Genomic DNA, 13,036 nt, shown 5'->3' with positions numbered 1-13,036 from the left:
AATACAGAATGAGAAAATCAGAGAAGAAACAGTAAAAACACCACCTGTGGGGAAAGAAAGTGCAGAAGGAAAGGAACCTGGGTATGGAAATTCATGTCTTTAACAGATTTCAGTCTTCAATTTTAGCAGTGGAAATTTATCTGCCTGTCCCCCTGGCCCCTGTGCAGGGGCCAGGGTCACATGGAGGGCAGGTGTTTAAGGTTTCTTTACTGGTGAGCCTCCTGGTTAGGGTTAGGCAAGGAAATGAAGTGTGAAAGCAAGGAAGCTGTTTGCCAAGGTACTGCAGAGCTGGGGGTGTTACTCCTGCCCTCTTCTCACTAAATGCTGTAGCTCAGACTCCCCCGAGGACTGTGTGCTTACCCTCACCTGCATGGAAAAGGGCAGCCATCCCCTCCTTGTAACTACAGAATTTCAGTCAGTGTTTCAACAAAACACTGTTCTTAATCCAGGTCATCTCAGCCCAAAGCAACCACAGGGCTTTAGTAAATGTGCAGCTGTGAAAGCTCTTGCTCTGTGCCTCCTGCACAGAACCTGCACACAGATAGCTTAGAAAGCTCCTCTGACTTTACTGTCCACAGACCATGAAGCCCTTGTTAACACAGGGCTCGTTAATTAATCTGGTTCCAAGCAGGATCCCATTTGGAGCACTTCATTAGTGGGAACACCTCCTCACCCAGGCCAGCCCCTTCCAGCAGCTCCCCTTTGCCACTCAGTGCTCATGGGGAGAAGGACATGGCCTCAGAGCTTGGTCTCCTGTGAGAAGGATGCAAAGACCTCAGCTGAGTGCAATCTCACCTCAGCAGTCTGAGGTAAGCTCTGCTCAGGGGTCCCTGTCCACACCAGAACAGGGTACAATGTACTCTGCAGGTGCATTTCAGGGTGTGCAGGTATCCACACCTCACACATCACTTGGGTTCTTTACAGCAAAACCCGATTGCTCAGGAACCTGTGTCTCAGCAGGACTGCTGGCTGTGATCTATGACTGCTGGGAGCAGCAGGACAGACATCTGCCTTCCAGCTCCAGAGACAGCTCAGGAGTAGACCCAGTGCATGTGCCTGGTGTGGGCCAAACAGCATTCCCTGGCATTCCCTCTGTGGCTGGAGGCTCGCCAAGCTGCGAGTGCCTTTGCACAGCTCTGCACCCCAGCTGGAGATGTTCCTGCTGGAGGCAGCTGAGGTAAGGACTGGGTACCTCAGCACCTTGAGCTGCTGCCAAGCTCTCTGTGAAGAGTGGCTGAGACAGCAGCAGGACTGGGGGCGGGAACCAGCCTTGTTCTGACCACCAAAGAGTGGGTCCTCACCCACACACCTGTCTGCTCACATGGAACGTGTGTTTCTCTGCCAGCTCTGCTTCACAGGAGCTACCTCTTATCCCACTGTGGAGTACAAGAATCCCAAGTACTTTGAGGGGAACACGACTGATTTATCATCACTACTTGTGCTTCAGCCAAAACCAAGGCAAGACCAGACAACACAAGCAGTCTGAGGTGAGAAGCAGAGGGGGTGTAAACCTCTTGATCACTGGGAGTTCCTGCCTTGGGTGGGAGCATCTGCTCTGCATGGGAGGGGCACCCCTGTTCTTCCAGAACAGACCCGAGGTGTGGCCAAACACGCTCCCCTTTTGCCTACTGCAGTGTGTCCAGGCACCCGAGAATGCAGAGTCCAGACAGTTACCATCCCAGGGCCAGGAATACTCAAAGGTAAAGCATGTCATACATTGAATTCCCATCCCAAAAGTGTGCAGGAAGCTGGTCTCCCAACAGACACCTCTGACCCTCTCCTCCTGCAGTGACAGTGGCCTCAGCCAAGTGATGGGCACAGGCAGAGCTTTGGGCTCAGGTCACCCATGGGAGGGACACAGCACCCTGCCCACACCTTCTGCCTCAGGCTGGTGCAAGCAGGGATATGGGGATCATCACCCCTTAGAGGCTGTGGTGAGACTGGGAGCTCTCAGAACACTTGGGCTGCACCATGTACAGCATCTGTGACAACATCCAGGCACCCACATGCTCCACAGAAAAAGGTTTTTGGAAACTGGGGATGCTGAGCACTTCCACCACTGCCATGACTTTGTGTTTGGTGGTGGATGAGTGGTTCTTTTGGGATCTGACTCCAGAGGCTGTCCTGTCCATATCTGTTCCCTGTGGTAGGACAGAGGGAGCCACGGCTACAGCTAATACACTGCATGGGGATCCTCACACTCAGGCTGAGCTGCAGCACTGCAAGCACTCATAGAGCCTGCCAGAGTTTGGACAAGTATCATAGCTTTAATTAGAACAGAAAACATCTTTCACGCTAATAATTATTTTAAACATACCAGTATAAGGGCATGAATAGGCTTAATGAGCCCAGTAATTGCCAAGCTTAAACAGCAACTGTTCCTCAGTGAAACTTTGGGAATGGGAATTCCTTGGGCATCGTTTAGGGGTCTCTGCCTCCCCCATCCCCATCATGCAGTGAACCACAGCTCAGACTTGGCCACTCTGGGGAATATTAAACCCACATAAAAACTCAAGCTTTTACTTGGGGCGCCCTGAGAGGACAGGACCACAGCCACCCCCTCCTGCCCATTCCCATACCAGGGGAGGAGGCTGAGGACCTCAGCTGCTGCAGCATCTCTGAGAAGCACTGCCTGGCCTGCCAGACATGCCCTTCCAGCCCTCACTGGCCCTGCAGCCTCAGCCCCCACTGGCAGGTGGGCAGGGGGCCCACAGCAATGCGGAGAGAAATCAAAACTCACCAAGCGTCACCATGTCTGGCTCCAAAATTTATTGAGCTACAAACACACATCACTCAAGAGCACCAGGTCTGGAGGAATGTGAGGAACCAACCCCCTTCCATTAATAGGGGGCAGGAGCTTCAGCTTCTGCTTGATTTGAACACAGACAACACCCCAAACCCAACAGAAACAACACTACAGCAGAATTACAAACGGTAACGGCACGGAATTTACAAAAATATAAATAACCTATTCGTAACCTTAAAGAAAAATAACATCTAACATAAAAAACGTGTATTCCCTTGGGTAAATCATGGCTATAGAAATGTAGTGATTTTTTTTTTTTGAAAAGCACCAGAGTCTGAAGTATTAAATAATCCAACACAGAGAGGGTATTTCCCCCCAACACTTGCAGACTCTTCCAAGAAGTGTGCCTAGATCAGTAACACCAAGTTTTCTTCAGTATTGCTTACTTCTGTAAAAGCATACTGGAGGGACTGCTCTAATGAGCCTCCTGTTCAGGAACAGGACCTGAGGGATGTTCACCAATTGTTCACCAGAATAAACACTTTAACAACAGTGAAGTATGTGCCTATTTTAAGTCTATGCTTAAGAGCTTCCCAGAACAAGGCTGGATTTAAACTTATCATACAAATTCCTCTGCAAATCAGACTTCCAGGCAAGACTGGTGTGGAAACCAATCACTTGTAAAAAAATAACCCCATTGCACTGGAGTGTTTCCACTGTTCAGTCCTAGCTCAAGTTTGCACAGATGGAGTTATTTCATTTCTTTCACCTCTCTGCAAGCCATGCCAGCTTGGCACAAATGGCTTCCTGAAGCTGTGATGTGACATCCAGCACTACAGGAATTTCTCTACCTTATATTCCATGTATTATGTTGAAAATACTATTAAAAAACAAAAGTCAAGTATCAAGTCCATTGGTTCCCCACTGAAGCAGCTCCCTGCTCAGGGATTACAGTTGTTCTGATGTCCGAGTCACAGCATTATCCCTGTTTTCAAGGCTCTCATGGGTCCCTGAGGGCTCTGGCTGGCCAAAGGGTCTTAGGGTGGGCTAAAGGCTACCTGTTGTACTTTTGGCCCTTGTAAACATAGCTGGTTTTGTCACCACAGCTAAGGCAGGTTCCTGCCATGAGCACAGTGAGAGTGGAGAGCAGCCCTTGACTGGGAGATAGCAGAGCCTCACTGCTGAAAAGCCACATCCTGCAACACTCTTGTGAAGCACCAGCCACTGTGACTTGCACTGACACCACATGTGAGGCTCTGTGGGAGAACTCAGAACAATTCAAACACAAGTAAAACCAGTCCCTGCCAACTAGTGCTGGGGCAGCACACCCTGTGGCACAGCCAGGATCCGAGGGACAGCGCCCGTGGGGCAGGAGCTGTGGCATGGTGCACACCCATACACAGAACAGCACACACCCAACGTGCTGCACCCTCAAGGCAGGGGTTAAGTTTTGACTGTAATGTTGCTCAGACATCAACAACTGAAAAATAATTTTACCTTAAAAGCTATGAAGGAAAAGGGGTTGATTTCTTTATAAAAGTGAGATAAAACCCCAAACAAATGAACTAAAGCCTCACTCCATTTGCTTGGCCCAGAGCCCCACCCTGGCACACCAGTGAAGCTGCCCAGCATGTGAAGAGATTTGCAGCACACACGGGTGACTTGTCCCTGTTATCCACAGCACTAATTTAACAGCCCTTCCTGCCCATCTCTTGCTCCTGACACTGCCATGTGGAGTGGGCTGCCTCTGCCATCCTGCCTGGCTGCCACTGCTCTGTACACTCCCAGTGACCACACGCTGGTGGCACAGGAACACTGGACAAGCTGTCCCGTCCAGCTCCAACTTCAAAGCCAAGGCCAACACACTGAGCTGCAGGGAGGCTGTTACTCAGATGCAGTGGGTGAAGTTATTTTCCTTCCCACTGGAAGTGACTATGTCCACAGAGGGATTAAATATTTATTGGATTTAGGGAGGTGATTAAGCCCAGCAGTCTCCCTTGCCACAAAAAAAGCCTCAAACAGGAAATCCCTGGCCCCAGGCTGTGTGTGCTATAGCAACACTCCTGGCTTCTCCCTAGCAGAGTCTGACTAATCCTGGCCCCACATGGCACAAGGTTCAACGCTGTGGGTCTTGGGGAGCAAAGAGCAATAAAACAACCTTGACTGTGGAAGAAACAAGCAGTGCAGGAAAGTGTGCAGCTGAAACTGCCCATGCCTTCATTTATCTGAGCATATCCTGGATGCTTTCAAGCCCCAACATCTTTTAACAGGGAAAGGAAACACCAGCAGCTATCACTATCCGGGGTGTCAAATCTGCTTTCCTAGAAGGGCACCGGGTTCTTTCAGGTACTGTGGTCAGATAAAGGAGAATTCTGTGGGCTCAGCCGAGGGTGGGGGCAGCAGGCAGTGGGGTAACAGTGCCACTTGCTGGTGACCACCACACCACTGGCTTGGCCTGAGACCCCGGTGACAGGCAGGACAGCAGAAAGCACTCGGCAGTGAGGGACAAAGCAAAAGAGGTAGAGCGAGCACCACCAGCTCAGCACCTGCGATGCTGTCTGGGATCCTCAGCACAGCTAGGGTGACACTTATCACAGAATATCCTGAGTTGGAAGGGACCACAAAGATCATGGAGTGCAAATCCCAAGTGAATGGCCCACAGAGCGATGGAACCCCCAGCCCTGTGTTTACAGCAGCGTGCTGTCAGTGCTGCCGGGCGCCGAGCCACCGCCGCAGCTGCTCTGCCTCCGCGTGCCTGGCCGCCCCCGCGCCGCTGTGCCCCGCTCAGGAACGTGTCCCTGCAGCCCCCGCTCCTGTCCAGGACCACCAGCACAGCCCCAGTGGCCAGGGCAGACTGAGAACAGCCCAGCTGCCTGCAGCCCCCCCAGCTCAGGCACAACACTGAGATCAGGGTGACCGGTGACAGCATGACCGTGGCAAGTTATGACAAATCCCCCAGGATGGAATACCAAGCAGAAGGGTGCTCCTCCTTCCCAGTAGCAACTCCCAGGAGTGAGAAATCCAGGCCATTTTTAGGCAGGAAAAAAAAAAAAAAGAAAAATATTATTTTAAGAGGAGGAGCTTCTGGAGGAGCTCCGGCTGTGGCCGGCACAAGAACGTCACTGCTGCCTGTGATCACAGTCACAGCTTCAGCCCTCAGCTGCCACTGCGGTGCCGTGTCCCTGCCCCTGACACCCTGTGCCACCACAGTGGTTTGAGAAGCCTTGGAAGCGATGGGCAGTGAACAGCCATGGGGCTGGGGCGAGCCAGCACCTGCCTATGGCCAATAGCCACAGCCCAACGAGGACTGACATCAGCTCATCCTGAAAATCAGTCCAAAATTCATGCCAGGATGTTACGCTGCACCACAAATGGACACAAGAGGAAGGTGCCAGGGTGGCACAGGGGGGGAAAGGATGGAGCCTGGCGTATCAGCCATGGTCAGGTCCTCTGCTAAGGAAATTGCAGCACAGAGAGAGAAGCAACTGAAAAGTAAACTGAGAAAGTGGCAACTGGCACCCAGGAAAGCAGACCATGGGCCAGAGGAAGGAAGGAAGGGAAAGCTGGAATGGAAGGGAGGAGATGGCTGGGCTTATAGGAGGGCACTGCCCATGGACACCGAGCCCCATGGCTGAGGGACCCCATGGCAACAGCAGGGCAGGACAGGGCTCACTGCAGAGCCAGAGCACCACAGCATGGGCAGCACAGCGACTGACAGGTAAGAGTGTCACAGCCAGAGACAAACAGCCTCTGGAGCAGGGAAAAGGCACAGCTGTGCTTCCTGGAACCCCAATGCAGAGATGTCCTGTTGCATCCTTCCATTTCAAAGACCATCTCTATGTCCTCCTGCCGTGCACACCAGGGAGGTTATGTGACTGAAGGCCACTGGATCCTCTATCACACAAGTAACAGTGCACGAAGCTCCCTCCATGCCTCCCTGCCCCTAGCGCTGGCGGTCAGGCGCGGGGCTGGGTGTGAAGTGGTCGCAGAGCAGGAGCAAGGCGTCGAAGCGCTGGAGCCGCTGCAGCGCCTGCGCCAGCAGAGGGACAGTGACCGCACCTCCCGCGTAGCTGAAGTGTGCCACCAGCTGCTCAAACCCCGAAATCCGTCCCAGTAACTGGGGCATGAGCCCCAGCTCCAGGGCCACGTGGCTGAAGTTCTTCACACCGTTCAAGAAAGGGTCCAACAAGAATGCAAGTGACCGCACCAAGGAATGGGGCAGCTCTGCTATTGGGAGACCTGTGGGCAGCAACACAGCAAAGCTGGGTTAGTACCCATCCTACCCAAACAGGGTAAGGGCAAAGGAAACAGCCAGCCTCAGCCCCTGCCAAGCACGTGAAAGGCCACCCTGCCAAGGCAGGTAGCTCCTCTAAAATCACTTTTAGATCTCAGCAACATGGAGCTGGCTCAGTCCTGGGGAAGCTGCTAACTGGTGACAGCTGGGCCACCTGCCCATGGGCTGCTCAAGGCAGCATCACAGAAAATATATCCTGGGGACCAGCACTGAAGGCCACTAGTCAGGTAAATCCCTGGTGGGGACATGGTGGGCATCTGGAGGAACTCCCTTCCAAGAACCTGCCTCTGATATGCCCATACTTGGAGTACAAAGCTGAGACTGGAAGGCCACTTACCTTTGGCCATGCTGCTGATCTGAGTCACGAGACTCTGGGCATCATCCACCTGGTGAGACAAAGACCCCAAGGTTGGTGGCAGTCTGCTGAGAACAGCAACGCCTGGCTCTGCTCCCAGGGCTGTCACAGGGGACTCAGGGAATGGTGCTTCTCCTGCAGCTTTACCACCCCATATTAACATACCTCAGTTCATGTTCCTACCATACATCGAGCCCAGCCTCTGTGCCTGAGCCTTGGGCAACTGGCAGTAGCTCTAAGGAGTGATGAGGCTGGAGGAACTTACCGCCTGCTCCCCAGGTGGGACTTCAGCGGTGGGCAAGTGATGAGCTCCCTCCTGCACCACCCCACCGCTCTCTGCTGGACTCCTCTTCATGGCCCGGCTCGCAGCATCCTCCAGCCGCTCACCACCCACAAACTCAGCCTGGCTGGAGAACTTCTGGAGGTCCAGCTCAGTGCACTCCACAGGTGCATGTGGCCACTTGTGCTGCATCTCGGAGGCACAGGAGGAGAGGGGGGCCAGGGCCTCCACCGTACCCGGCCTGCCCTGCCTGGGGGTGGGGGGTGGCAGGACCCCATCCAGGCAGTCACTGTGGCCTGAAGCTCGGATGAGGGGCTGGCTTTCCAGGAGGCTCCTGCCCAGCTGGGCCTTGGAGGCAGTGCTGACTGCAACGGGTGGTGACAAGTCCATCTCTGGCTGGAGAGAGGGGAGCTGGAGACCCACGGCTTCCCCATCCGAAATGAACTGCACTGCTTCCACGGGGCCTGGAAGCAGAAACCAGCACAGATCAGTGAAGCTCACCATCCAGCTGCATCCTTCCTGCCTAATGGCATCCATCTCATCCTGGGAGCATGTGGGCTGCAGCCCAGCACCACCCTCCCCTCCCCCAGGAAGGCAGCAAGAGCAGGTACCTTCTGCCTGCCTGTAGCAAGGGCTCAAATTCTTCACACCCAGGCAGCAGGGTCCAGACATCTGCTCCTCACACAGGAACCGGCCAGGTGCTGCTGCGGTTGGGAACGTTGCTCGCTGGCCTGAGAAGTTCTGAGTCCTCAGGAAGACTTCGAGGGTAGAGGAGAAACAGCCTGAGCAAAGGTTTGGCTTGCTTCCCTAGCGTGTCCTCAGCCCTGTGGTATGTCTGCCAGTGAGGAGCTGGGAGTCCAGCAGCTCCCTGGTATGCTGCTGGATGCCATCCTGCCCCAGCCCTGGCCACCAAACCTACAGCCCTCTCATTCTGCAGCCAAGAGCCACCCAACCAGAAAAACCTCAGAAGGGAGGATTGCCAGTTCTGACTGTGAAATGGCCTCCTCCTCCTGATGGCCCTCCTCTGTGTCATTGAGCAGATAAAGCATGCGAGAGGTCCTGCAAGCATGAGAAGCAGGTGTCTGTCCTGTATGAGCTGGGGAACAGTTGGGTCACTGTGCTGTGAAAGCAGCAGTGCTCTACACAGAAAGAAGGGGCCATGGGTACAGGTGAATAGCACAGAAAGGAGAGCACCAACTCACCTCTCTGGCACTGGCTTTTCCAGAATCGCTTGCAGTAAATGATGGAAAGTGCCAGAAGCACCAGGACAATGATGACCAGGGCACTGCTGGTCAGTGCAAGAAGGGCTGTGTCCTGTGGTGGTACAGTAGGGACAGCGACCTTCACCAGGCTTGTTCTGGACCGACCTGCAAACATCATCCACAAAGCGCTGAAGCCAAACTCCAAGGTTTGAACCACCCCTTCCCTGCCCATCCCTTGGCACATGCCATGACTGTGCCTCCTCCAGCAGGGCTGTGGCTCCCCCGTGCCCACATCACCTGCCCCGACCCCACTAGTGTGGGGGCACCTACACTGTGGCTCAGAGGATGGTGTCTGCTTGGTGCAGGGAATGCACTCCCACTCCAGCTGCCCGCTGATCCGAGCCTTCCGGTAAAACCTGTCAACAGAGAGACAGGCTCAGCACAGCCTGGCCCCTCCGAGCTCCCAGCACCCTGGCTGTGCAGCCAGCTGTGCTCCCACCCTGGAGCAAAGGGGGACAGCTGACCCTGCACTCCTGCCTGGCTGGCAACAGGGTGGGTGAGACTGCTCATCGCTGGCTGGAGCCACACCACACCTACTTGTTCATGTCTAGCCATTTGTCAAGAAGCAACATCTTTCTAACAGCCCTCCCACTCCTATGTCTGTTCAAGTGGATTTTAATGATTAATAGCTCTCCACAGGGCCAGGAACACCTCAGCTACAGCTCTCTCTGAGAAGGTGCACATACACCAGAGCCCTGACTCGCTGCTGTCCCAGGCTCTCCACTGGCCAGTGGTGTCTGCAGCACCTGCACCAGGCACAGGCTGCCTGCACACAGTAATTTCATTTCAGTAACCCCTTAAATCCCCTCTTTGGGGACTACCAACCATAGTGGTCTACAAGCCCTCATCCCCCATGGCTCAGCCATCCTGGTGTCTACAGAACAATGAGAGTCTGGAAGTTCTCTTTCACAGCTCATTTACAGGAGCCTTCAGGTTCCCTTCTCTGGAGCTACAACAGGACCCACCAGATGGGTCTGACTCTTCCATGTCATCGGCAGTGTCCTCACAGAGGCATCACTGGGTCACTAGGCTCCTCTCAAATCCCGTGTGTGACCATGGGTCACCTCAGGTAAAGCCCCCTCTGCCCAGCCCCTCCCTGGCTGCCCGCAGGTGTGGCTGTGGTGGCTCTGCCCGGGCCAGCCCCGCTCACCCTGGCAGGCACTCCCCGCAGACCGCGTCAGCCGTCGCGGTGCAGTTGGACTTCTGGAGGCGATTGATGAGGGCACAGGACAGGCAGGGCTTGCAGCCATGGTGTCCCCAGCGGTCCTTGAACTTCCTGGGAGGGCAGGCCACGCACTGCGCGTCCCCGCCGCTGCCGTCACCGCAGTCCTGCAAGGCACAAGGGTGGTGAGGTGTGCTGAGGGGACACCGTGGTACCAAATGGAACTGAGGGAAACAGCGTCCCTTCTGTGGGGGCAAAGGGTGGCAGGGCCACGTGAGGTCCTCAGAACCCAGCTGAGAGCAGCTGTCACCAGTGCAGCTCCCAGGAGACACTCAGGGACCCCGTCTGCTGCCCAGATGGGGCCCACTGGTGTGCTTTGGGTGCTGGAAAGTTCCAGCAGCACCACGCGCCAGGAGGCACCACCAGGGGAACTCTGCTGCCTCCCACCACTGAGGCCAGGCTGGGACCCCTGGAGCAGAGTCCTGCTGGCACCCACCCATACGGAGCCCAAGCCATGCAGTGTGACCTTGCTTGGAGATACAGACCAGAGGAAATTCAGACTTCTACCAGCAAAAAAGGAAATCAGGTTGCTCCCTGTGCTGCCTTAAATCCCTCACCACCTCTTGCTTCCATTGTCTCACCCTTCTACCAGGGTAAGTGAAACAATCCACCATCCCACCCTACCAAGTCTCAGCTCTTCCCCACATGCTGGGACCTAAGATCATCTTTCTGAAGGGAGGCTGGCAGAGGATTAACCCAGCTATGCCACCCATGATGATTTCTGCTCTTTACAGAGAAGTCAATTTACCTTGGAAAGTTCCTGCCCAGGCATGCACTTTCTGCAGGGGACACATTTCTTCTGGTCATCCAGGTACTCACTCTCTTGGCAGGCCATTGTGCGGAAGAGGAGAGGGGAGCTTGGGGATGAGAGGGAGAGAAGGCAGAGGGATCAAAGCCAGCCCTAACACACTCGGGATAAGCAGTGTACCCATCTCTGGGTGGATATCTCCACCTGACCAGGACAGCAGCCAACACCACTGAGCACCATGGGTGGGACTTGGGCGGGAGGCAATTCCTTTCCATGTGGCTCCAGCAGTCCCAGGCTTCCCAGCAAGGCTGGTGATGAGCTGCCCCATTCAATTGCCATCTCAAGGCCTCACAATGCAGCAAATGAAATTTTAGTCACAGTATTGAAGCACTGACCACTAACCACTCAGGCCACCAGTGGATTCTGCCAGCCCCAGCCATGGCTCTGGGTACCAGAGACAAATAGTAGAGAGCTTGGCCCCAGCAGAGTCTCAGCAAAGCCCCAGTTTCAGGATCTAGCAGCCCAGCTCTTGCCAAGGAGGCTACACTGATGTGACAGCACCAAATGCTGGTGGCTGATGTGTCCCTGGCAGAACAGGACACACTGCCCCACACACACCCTGCACCTCCAACAGAAATGGACACACTGTGGTCCTGCTGTGTCCCCAGCAGAATAGGACACACACACAACCTGTGGCCCTGGTGCTCCACTCTGGAGCTGGGCAGTCACCCAGGCTCTTGCTCCATGCATGTTTCATCTCTGCATGATATCCCTTACAGCAAACTCGGAGGACAAGCACAACAAGCTCTCACCTCCCTCTGAAACAACCTCCAGAGCCTTTCCAAGGTGCATTAATGGCTCAGCAGAAGGTAACAACAGAACCAGCCCAGGAGCCACAGGGCCACACTGTCAGTAAAGGTGGCTCAAAGGACAGCACAGGACCAGCATCTCAGAGCAAGCAAAACTCAGAAGCTGCAAAACTGAGCAATTTGGAGTTTTTGGGCTGCCTGATTATTTCTACAGACTCTAGATAGGTTCTTCCCATGATGACAGACAGGGAATAAAATCCACTTTCACTAGACCAATCTCTACTTTGCTTCTCCTATTACCTTGTGAAGAAAATCAGGAGAGAAACTATTCAACCTGCCTTGGGAGCAAGTTCTCAACATCAGGAGTAGTGAACCCATCAGGAATAGTGAACACCTTTTGGAGGGCACCAATCTGAACAGCATGAACTGTCTAGGAGAACCTGGCACTTCAACCAGAGCCATCCTCTGGGAGGGAAGCTCAGCCAGATGTCTGGCCCCTGTAAGGCTCTTGCAGCAGAGGGGGATCATCTACAGGGCACCCAGCACCTCCTACCACAGCTCCTTCCCCTCCCACAGCAGCATTCCTCTGCAGGCTTTTTCTGCCTCCTCTGCCTAATCCCACCACTCCCTTGCCGGTGCCTTTTGGAAGCGGACACTTGGCTGGGCTCCCCCGAGATTCATGGGAGATGAGGTCTGCCCAGACGAGCACAGCACATGAGTCACCCTCATGTAGCTCCTGCACATGGGCTGATACAAGGATCAGCAGCCAAGTTCAGGGGGACAGACCAGGAGGAGCTGAAGGTACTAAATCTGTCCTGCAAACACCTCAGGAGGGGTATGGGCACAACTTATAACCAGCATAAAGGTTCCTGACACCATAAATAAAAGAAGAGTTGTCACCATCTCAGAGGCTGGTGAAGAGGGACCCCAGTGTCACTGCCCCAGGAGATGCACAGGGTTTGGTGTCAGGGTTCAGCTACAGCTTGAGTGCAGGAGGGAAAATAAAAAGCGGGGAGCCAGGTCCCAGATGGATGATACACAACTCCTCTGGGGGCTGGCACACGGGGCAGGTGTCACCCAACTGCTCTAGGAGGCCAGCATGGCAGAGGCCTGAGCCCAGCCTCTTGGTGAGTTTGGCACCCACAGCCCAGCTCAACCCTGGCAGCAGGTGCCTCTACCTGAAGTGTGGGTCAGTACTGCTGATGCCCTGGTCTGGAGTTAGGTTCAGGCTTTTACTCCTAATAATGGCACAAGATGAATGAAACAGAACTGCAGGAAAGGAGCCCAGATACCAGAGTATGGAGAGCAAGGGGTTGATTT

General features: G+C 54.4%; 1 protein-coding gene across 1 annotated transcript; it reads right to left on the bottom strand.

Moving 5' to 3' along the window:
• Positions 1 to 6,689: 6,689 nt before the first annotated feature.
• Positions 6,690 to 10,994, bottom strand: EDA2R (ectodysplasin A2 receptor). The gene is made up of 8 exons (XM_062503176.1): positions 10,908 to 10,994; positions 10,088 to 10,266; positions 9,208 to 9,293; positions 8,878 to 9,042; positions 8,287 to 8,433; positions 7,661 to 8,139; positions 7,378 to 7,426; positions 6,690 to 6,985 (listed from the first exon to the last, which is right to left on the bottom strand). The coding sequence occupies exons 1-8, from the start codon at positions 10,992 to 10,994 to the stop codon at positions 6,690 to 6,692; spliced, it is 1,488 nt and encodes a 495-aa protein (XP_062359160.1).
• Between the last annotated feature and the right edge of the window lie 2,042 nt (positions 10,995 to 13,036).

The sequence above is a fragment of the Cinclus cinclus genome, chromosome 15 (assembly GCF_963662255.1).
Source record: "Cinclus cinclus chromosome 15, bCinCin1.1, whole genome shotgun sequence".
Lineage (NCBI taxonomy): Eukaryota > Metazoa > Chordata > Aves > Passeriformes > Cinclidae > Cinclus > Cinclus cinclus.
This window is presented reverse-complemented; position numbering and strand designations above follow the sequence as displayed.